We start from the raw sequence: 9,032 nt of genomic DNA, 5'->3' as shown, positions 1-9,032 counted from the left end.
CCTGTGCATTGGCAAACTAAGGAGGCTACAGCCTCTGCTTGCATGGTCTGCACCTTACTGCATCAACTATCTATATGTTCAACCCACCCCAAAAAAAACATATTACAGATGCATCAAAGTCCTTACAGATGTTCCAGCTGCTTCAATCTTGAGATGGAAAATGGGATTTCACCAGTTATAGTGTTGTATGAGAGATCCCTGCACCATAGATGGACACTACAATCAACTTTCATGCATTAAAGAAAATGCCAACCTAGGATAAAACTAGTCCCCTGCATGACACATGATGTCATGGGGAACACTCACTAGAATAAGTCATTTAAGACTTATTTCACACCAAAAAGAGAGAAGAGAGAAGACTGCAATGCTTCCTTGCCGCTTGCATACAGACGCAACAGTGCAAAAAATATGGGCACTTCTGATGACTTGCAAAAGCAAGGCACCTCTTAGATTTCAAATCTAGCAGCATTTCCTAGTATGCCACCTGGCAACACTAAAAATTTGTCTTCAAAAAACTCGTTCATGAGTAAATCTCTCTCTTCTGATAAGGTTATCATTATGAAATTGTACTGTACAATAAAAATCAAATCACATTGGCAGATTGAGACAGTTCGCTATACTTGCAATTCATGGCAACCACGAAGTATTTTTCATCAATACATCTTGAAATTCTCCTCTCCTCTCTTTAGATCTTTGAGTTCTGCAAACACAGATTAAGTTTTGGAGAGCATTTAACAGAAGCAAAGGCTAAAGTGTGAAGCAAAGAACAGTACAGACACCTTTATGAGAATAGAAAACCAGATACCAGTATGTAGTATAAAAGTTTTCAAATAGATGGTATGAAACAATATCTCCCCCCTTGCAGGGAATAATACTAGCTTTACCAATGTTGATGAACAATGCGTACAAAAATAACATGAGTTTATCATCAACATCTACATGACTAACCTAGGCTGTTGTGTCAAAAAGAAAAATCTAATCATACATGATCCATTGGGAGTACTTCTCGCTTTTTTTTATGCATGAAGGGCAGAACCATAAGTCCGGCAACTTATCATGATGTACAAGGTTTACACAGTCAAATTGGAACCACTGATGACAAGCAGGGTGATCACAACACACCATGTTCTGGTCAGCAAAGCCTTTCTTGCAAACCATGCAAGGTGCTTCATGTCCCCGGTGATACTCTCCAGATTCATCAAGATACATTACCTTCTGATTTTCTTCGACCTCGAGAATCAGCGGCTTAAGAATGAACTCTTGCAAGTCAAACAAGTCCAACGTGACTTGAAAATCACGAGAACCATCCACATCTGTTGTGACATAGCTGAAAGGAAACATGAAAACATACTCCTTTCGATTCTCTGCAGTGCACAAACCAGGACTGAATTCCTTGATTCTTGGCTTGTTATCTGACAGTCTTTGCTCAACCCAATACATGGAAATATCAAGCTTCTTATCACTCCCTTTCCCTGATTCTTTCACCAACACTTTTACACCCATGGAAAGGAGGACTCCAAAAGAGTGCCATTCTGCCACTTCTTCGAAAAGCTTGCACAAGTCTTCATTCTTGTACGCCACTTCAAAGGTGACACGTGGCACGCGAGGGGGTTTTGCTGACATTGATGTGAAAGAACTATCCGGCTCTTTGACTCCCCGTGCAAGCTTCTGCGCCCCCCCTCCAAGCGGTTGCACAAGTCTCCTCCATGAGAGACCAGCAAAAGCAACTTGCTCTACCATGGAATCGTTAAGCCACCTTACAACTGATTCATGCAATATGGTTGGATCTCCATAAAGAAACACACAACCCTTATCATCGTCTGCATGCTGGACATAACATACCTTCCAACATGACTCTAGGGCACTGCACCATTTCTCAAACGTTAACAGAGATATATCATCAGCAATCATGAAGGGGCCTTCATCTTCTCCACGTGCTGCTGCTCGCTGGTAAGCTTTAATGGCCTTCTTCATGCCCAAGACAAGCCGATCTACTTCTGAAGGTGATCTGTTAAATGAGGGAAGGCATCCTTGAAAAAACACTTGCTGTGTATCTGCACATCTTTTCAACTGCAGCATGTTGACGGCTTGATCTGAGTAGACAGAATCCATGACCAAGAAATTTCTAAGAAAAAGGGGGATAAATGAATGGCTTACCACTGGTGTTTGTGAGTCTTCAAGCGTTGGCTCTTGCGCAAGTGTGATATGTGTTTTCTTTTCCAACTTCTTTGTTTTGGCGTTGGCATCAGGGTTGTTTGTGATAGTGTTTTGCCTATCACTTCTCGATTGCATGTCGTTGCAGTCTTCAAGGTCAAAATCATCAGTCATTGTTGTTAACTTTATGTCCTTTGCAAATCCTCCCTTCCAAGTCGATGTTTATCATTGGCCTCGCTTTTGCCTATCACTTCTCGATTGCATGTCGTTGCAGTCTTCAAGGTCAAAATCATCAGTCATTGTTGTTAACTTTATGTCCTTTGCAAATCCTCCCTTCCAAGTCGATGTTTATCATTGGCCTCGCTTTTGCATGATTTTTTCTTCTTTTTTGGTTTTATTTTATTTTCCACGCAAACCACTGCCTTATCTTTTGTGTTGTTAATTAATGTACACTCATCACCCTGAGCTGGGGTCCCTTTGCCCCAAAAGTTGGCTAATTGTTCTTCTATTGGCGCGGTTCGAATACTGAGCACCTGAGGTGCTTCCTCCCCGGGTGTTAAGGGCATGTGGTAGGGTTTCTGGTAGCCATTAACCCGACTACCATTCATAGACCCATCAATGTTTTGGAGAGTGAATGTCCCGGGGGCTCTAGTTAGATTTCGGGGTGATTGCCAGCGTGGCTTTCAACTTGCTGATGTGGCGTTCAAAAAGGCACAATGATGTGGCGCAGTGGGTTAACAAAAGCTTTCACCTTTTTTGTCCTTCCTCCTCTCTCAAGCGTGCAGCTGCCCCGTTCTCTCTCTAGTGTGTGAAGGCCAATTCTGCTGCGCGCATGACTGCTGCGCAATCTTCTCTCACGAGTGTGTGGACCGACTGTGTCGTTCTCTCTCTAGTGTGTGAAGGCCAACTCTGCTGCGCGATCTTCTCTCACGATTGTGTGGACCGACTGTGTGAAGCAGCAGCAAGCAAAGGACTCCAAAGGACTCCATCAGGGTTCAAGGTACACTCATTAGGGTTTAGGGAGTGTACTCTCTCTCTCTCTCTCTCTCTCTCTCTCTCAACATGCAAGATGGGCAGCAATATATTCTAAGCATTTCAAGTGGCGAGGAAGAAGGGGAAATTGAGGGCTTTGAAGGGATTAAAGGGCCGGAAAGGGCCACCTGCATCAAGTGGTGAGGAATGGGAAATAGGCAAAGGGCCGCCTCCATCAAGTGGTGAGGAATGGGAAATAGGCATAGGAGACAGTGGAAGTGAAGAAGGAATTGAGGGCCTCTTCCATAGTGGCAGTGAAGGGGGATTGGAGGGCTCCTTTGATAGTGGGAGAGAGGGTTCAACTAGGGATTCATTTGGGGCAGCAGGGCAAGCTTTCCTAGAGCCGATGGTGACCACCCCCGAAGTGGAACGTGCACAAGCGGCAACACACAATTGCATGCGTCTTCAAGCATTCACAAGGCCCGCCATCGCACCTTACGAAGATCAACTCCAGTGAGCCAACGATTGCCAACAAAGAATGGCACCGGTGAGCCAACACATGATGAGAAGGGAGCCAATAATGAGGGCCTTGTACAAAAAGAGCAATTGGGAGATACATTTCCGGGCCATCAAGATGATTACACTATTGTCAGACGGGAAGAAGATGTAAGTACCGAATGTTTTTTTGTTAGTGTGTGTCATCCAATTATATTGTCTTTTGCAAATGTCTTTTGTTGAAAACACATGCACTTGTAGTTTTGTAAGAATGCCATTCACATATTTGCATGTGCTTCCCGCATGCCCGCATGTGCAAAGAAAAGAGAGAGAGGCACGCACTTGCACCCCGTATGCGTAAAGCTTCCCGCATGCGCAAAGAAAAGAGAGAGAGGCACGCACTTGCACCCCGTATGCGTAAAGCTTCCCGCATGCGCAAAGAAAAGAGAGAGAGGCATGCACTTGCATGCCCGCATGTGCAAAGAAAAGAGAGAGAGGCATGCACTTGCATCCCGTATGCGTAAAGCTTCCCGCATGCACAAAGAAAAGAGAGAGAGGCACACTCTTGCATGCCGTATGCGTTAAGATTGGCACACACACTCTTGCATGCTCCCCGCCCGCATGGGCAAAGAAAAGAGAGAGGCATACACTTGCATCTCGTATGAGGGTGGACACACATACTTGCATATGCTTTGATGGTGGGCACAGACTTGCATCCCTAGCATAATAGCATCTTTAAAGGTATGCATGTTAGCATAATAATCTTTAAGCTATATGTATGCACACACTAAAATGTACGTGGTGTGTGTAGTGGGAGTTGAGGCTTCGGCATGAGCGTGATAAGAGAGGAAGACAAAAGATGTCCTTTGTTTGTCTCTATCGTACTTGCATGGATACTCATGGGAATCAAAAATCCTTTTCTCGCTTAGAGCTATTGAACAACCACCGCATGCAATATCACAAAGGTTCAACAATCATCATCTCCGAAAAATGGGATGCCAAGGAACGAGTCTGGAAGTATACAGGCTTTTCAGTTTCCAATACTAATGATAGAGAAGTCAATGCTATATACTTCGCATAGTATCGCTTGAAAGGTCAAGCTGAAATCTTATTTCAAGCTCACCTGCAACAAGCGTGCTCTATGCATAGGGAGCTTTGGGAGTCACAACGCATTTCATGGATACATGACTTCATAAACCGCGGGCTAGATGAGTACAGGGCTAGGAAGGAGGGAAAATATGTGAAGAGAAGCCGCAAAACTCCATATCACTTTGGGTGCACTCTATGTAAGCAAGAGTCTCCATACAAGGCACCTCCATGTAAGCAAGAGCCTCCGCAACCAAAAGAAGAAGAAATCATTGATATCTCATCCACAGGTATGTGCTTGTCTCGATGTAGTAGAATGTGTGTAGCTATTTATTTATCTTCTTTAGGGCTGAAATTTTACATTTTACATAGATATGGATGATGAGAGCATGCCCCTCGATGAGAGCGTGCCCCTCAGCCCACATAGAGGTATTGTCTACACCCATGCATAGGCATATTTCATGCATTTTGTCGAAGTCTTAATTTACTGGTTTTAATTTCAATAGATGAAGTTGAAGTTGAAGGGCGAGTTGATATCTCATCCACAGGTATGTGCTTGTCTCGATGTAGTAGAATGTATGTAGCTATTTATTTATCTTCTTTAGGGCTGAAATTTTACATTTTACATAGATGTGGATGATGAGAGTATGCCCCTCGATGAGAGCGTGCCCCTCAGCCCACATAGAGGTATTGTCTACACCCATGCATAGGCATATTTCATGCATTTTGTCGAAGTCTTAATTTACTGGTTTTAATTTCAATAGATGAAGTTGAAGTTGAAGTTGAAGGGCAAGTTGAAGAAAATTTGAATGAGGAGCATCAATGCACACCCGCTACAACCACTTTTGATGTCAATGTCGAGGTCGACAAGTTGTGTGAGCAATTTACTAAATCTCTACCGCGAACAAGCAAAGGTAAATATCTTGCATCATGTACTACTTCTATTTATAGTCCGTAAACAAGTATGTGCGCTTTGTTGATTGACACCCTCAATCGATTCATAATGTGCAGGATTTAAGGTCCGCTTGGTGAGCTACTCATCATCAAGTGAAGGAGAGGAGAATGAAGGCTTGGATTTGAACGACGACGCTTTTGTGGCGACTATTCTAGGGAAGAACACATGAGCTTAAGGGCTGCCTATCTCTATTTATGGCATTTTGACATTATAATGACATTATGTACTTTTTTGGATGAGCCCTACGTTTTGGATGACATTTTGAAGACCCTACTTTTTTGATGACATTTTGACATTATGAGATGACTTTATGTACTTTTTTGATGAATCAGTTTATGGTTCAATTTAGTTTTCAGATTTGCATCATACTTTATGGTTGAACTCAGTTTTCAGTAGGCTAAAAATTTTATTTTAATTGTAGGCTGAAAATTTTATTTTAATTGTAGGCTGAAAATTCAGTTTTGCTAGTGTTGAGATTCAAGCTCGATGTCAGTGTGAGCCAGCTATGCTATGTGCTGGCAGATTAGGTAGGAACATGTGTGAGACATAAATGACCGCGTGTCCAGCTGGTCATAGTGTGTGGACATTAGCTAGGGTTAGTAGAGTGTGGACACAACTCATGGTGTGTTGTGTGGATTATGGATTAGTGCATTATGCTTTGTGTGAGAGTGGACATGGCTTCCCTCTATGGTTAGGGTTTGCAATATATTATTAGGGTTTGCTCCTGTGTGTGTGTCTCCTCCTCCTCTACCGTTCTTTCAACATGGTATCAGAGCCTTGTTCTGTTTATTAGGGTTTATGAGTGAGTGAGTGAAGAGGGAGAAGAAGAAGATGTGAAAAGATGTCTCCTGATCCTCCGAAACTTCAACATCAATGAAATTACTCTGAGGTGTTTTCTCTGTCTCCCCCTGCTGTACAGATGGTGCAGGTAACAGTGGTAACTGCGTATTTGGTGACTGTTGATCCCATACCTGCGGATTCCCATTTGGCTGACTCCAATTTGGGGGTTGCTGCCATCCCTGCTGTTGCTGCCAATTTCCTCCCCAAGGTCTGTAATTTGGATAGCCGCCATAGCGGGGTCGGTAACCCTGATTAAAATTGCCTCTGTATGACCTATTTTGATTACAAGGTGGCCTCCACTACTGTTGTTGTCCACGCCAACCCGAATTATTAAATGTCCTCTGCTGTCCTGCAGCATTCGAAAATACTCCACTTGCTTCTGCCAAATTTTGCTGAATCCTTTGCTGAATGCGCTCTGGAATTGGTCCCCTAAAATTAGGATTGTACCAACAATTGGTTGTTTTATGACCATCAATGTCACAAATATCACAATGAGGCTTCTTGCTACTTGATTCTGATTCCTGCTTAACCCCCATTTCTTTAAACTTTTTTTCCACCATCTTTTCAACCAAACTTCCTTTGGACTTTTCTTTATCCTTCTTCTTATGCTTCCGTTTCTTATCCCCCTTGTCTGAATTTGAATCAGAATCAGAATTTGAACCACTACTTGTCTCTGACTCAGAATCTGAATCTGTCTGAATCAGAATCAGCATCACTACTGTCATTTGAAGATTTCTTCTTCCTCCCCTTCTTTTTCTTCTTAGATTCTTGAGAACCCCGCTTTGAAGGACTCGGATTGATTACTCCAAAGTGCTTCTCTGCTCTTGTGGCAGTTTTTATCAACAAACCATCCAAACCTGCTCTGACATCCACACCTGCTACTACTGCATTCCGTAGTTCCTTCCTCAAACCATTCATCTAGTATCCGGCCAACATTTCATTCCGCAGTTCCTTCCTCAAACCATTTATATAGTATCCAGCCAACATTTCATCCGTCGGCCTCTCCGCATTTGCAAGCCTTCTTAGATACTGATTGAACTTCTGAGTGTAATCCTCCACAAACATTTTCCTCTGCTTAATTGCTTTAATCTTTGCAAGAACATCATTCAGAGTTTTCTCCTTTCTGAACCTGTTCAAAAATGCATTCTTTAATGCCAAATAATCTCCAAAATAACCTGCATTGAAATTGCTCAACCACTGCATGGCTCTTCCCTCCCCAGTGTCACTTGGAATTGTCGCATCTTGGCTTGCGCGTCATACACTCCGTCAAATCCTCTGGCCTGCCATATTTCTTAGCGTATTAGGGGTCAAATGCCGTGCAGAAGATGATGAGGACAATACTGGTGATGGAGGTGGTGCCAGTAAGCCCCCCCAATCCGCAGTGGATCAAAATCCAATCGCCTCCTTACTTGAAACAAATGTTGTAACAAAACTCCTCCTATCACAACCAGATCCCATTGCCTAACTTCTCTTGGCTCATTGAAAATGCCTCCATACTCCTCTATTTCTGCTAAATCCTCTGCAGCACCAGGCTCTAACTCATACTCCGGATTATCACATTGCATTCCACTATCTTCACCACCTTCATGCCTTTCTGCATTCGGGTCATGCTGCTGCAAACCTCGCTGCCTTGCTCCCCACCTAGTAAAATATGAATGAAGGAACCGCTGTGCATTCTCCAGCCCGAACTACCGCCTAGCACTTGACTTCCAAGCAAACATAACCACCTCTACAACCATCACTTCTACTGCTGCTCTGCATCTTCTTGGCACCTGTCCTTCTAACAGAAGAAAGCGAACTCGACCATGAACACCTATCATAAGCACCGTGATTGCCAGTGTTTATTGTTGCCTCCACAGAGCAGTATTCCTCCATTTCTAGGTTTGACACTTCACAATGACACTCACTCTGACAAACCATCATCTTACTCCGACAATTCACTGCAACTCTACACACATGTTTCACACAACACAGCTGCACTTGCACTACTCTCAAAACACGGAATACAGAATGAAAAAAGACTAGAATAAGTGAAGCACAAAATCTGTCAACTATGTTGCCATTACAGAATCCGCCATAGCTACACACAAAATCCGCCAAGAACCCTATTCATGTATCACTAAACAAAACGGCTCTAGCTATATAGATTTCCCATGACTCTCTACCTTCCAAGATCCCAAAACTAACCGACTTCCAAAAATACCAAAAATCCATACATAAAACTTGATAAATAATCCGCCTAAGGTCTACCCCAAACAGTGGACTATAAAATAGAGCTAGCACTAGGGGTGGAACCTGTTAGTATTCCTCCATATGGGCTTAGCCAATTTGAGGAGGATGAGGTAGCCAATCAACTAACTGAATATTTGAGGGGGATGGGTCAAATTAGACCAAGTAAATCTCCTTGGGGTGCACTAGTTCTCCTGGGTGGTTAAGAAAAAGGATCAAGGTACCTAGAGGATGTGTATTGATTACAAATGTCTTAAGAAGGTTACAATTAAAAATAGATACCCATTGCCTAGATCAGATG

The 9,032-nt window shown here is 43.1% G+C and overlaps 1 protein-coding gene across 2 annotated transcripts; it reads left to right on the top strand.

Annotated features, from left to right (window-relative positions):
- The first annotated feature begins 4,437 nt into the window (after positions 1 to 4,437).
- LOC147614541 (uncharacterized) lies at positions 4,438 to 6,033 on the top strand. 2 transcript variants are annotated; one of them, XM_086780474.1, is made up of 4 exons: positions 4,443 to 5,136; positions 5,338 to 5,394; positions 5,478 to 5,621; positions 5,719 to 6,031. In XM_086780474.1, the coding sequence occupies exons 1-4, from the start codon at positions 5,082 to 5,084 to the stop codon at positions 5,829 to 5,831; spliced, it is 369 nt and encodes a 122-aa protein (XP_086636600.1). In that variant the 5' UTR covers positions 4,443 to 5,081; the 3' UTR covers positions 5,832 to 6,031. The 2 variants fall into 2 exon arrangements, with proteins under 2 accessions (XP_086636599.1, XP_086636600.1); XM_086780473.1 differs by lacking the exon at positions 5,338 to 5,394 and having other exon boundaries at positions 4,438 to 4,997; positions 5,719 to 6,033.
- Positions 6,034 to 9,032: the final 2,999 nt, after the last annotated feature.

The sequence above is a fragment of the Cibotium barometz genome, chromosome 42 (assembly GCF_041138505.1).
Source record: "Cibotium barometz isolate CiBa-2024 chromosome 42, ASM4113850v1, whole genome shotgun sequence".
Lineage (NCBI taxonomy): Eukaryota > Viridiplantae > Streptophyta > Polypodiopsida > Cyatheales > Cibotiaceae > Cibotium > Cibotium barometz.
The sequence above is the reverse complement of the archived record's forward strand: the minus strand, read 5'-3'. Positions and strand labels throughout refer to the sequence as shown.

What these genes read in the sequence shown, in the direction of transcription:
- LOC147614541 (XM_086780473.1), top strand. Translation starts at nt 4,763, where the DNA reads ATGCATAGGGAGCTTTGGGAGTCACAACGCATTTCATGGATACATGAC. An exon ending in CATTGATATCTCATCCACAG is followed by an intron (nt 4,998 to 5,477) that starts GTATGTGCTTGT and finishes CAATAGATGAAG; the next exon opens with TTGAAGTTGAAGTTGAAGGG. An exon ending in TCTACCGCGAACAAGCAAAG is followed by an intron (nt 5,622 to 5,718) that starts GTAAATATCTTG and finishes CATAATGTGCAG; the next exon opens with GATTTAAGGTCCGCTTGGTG.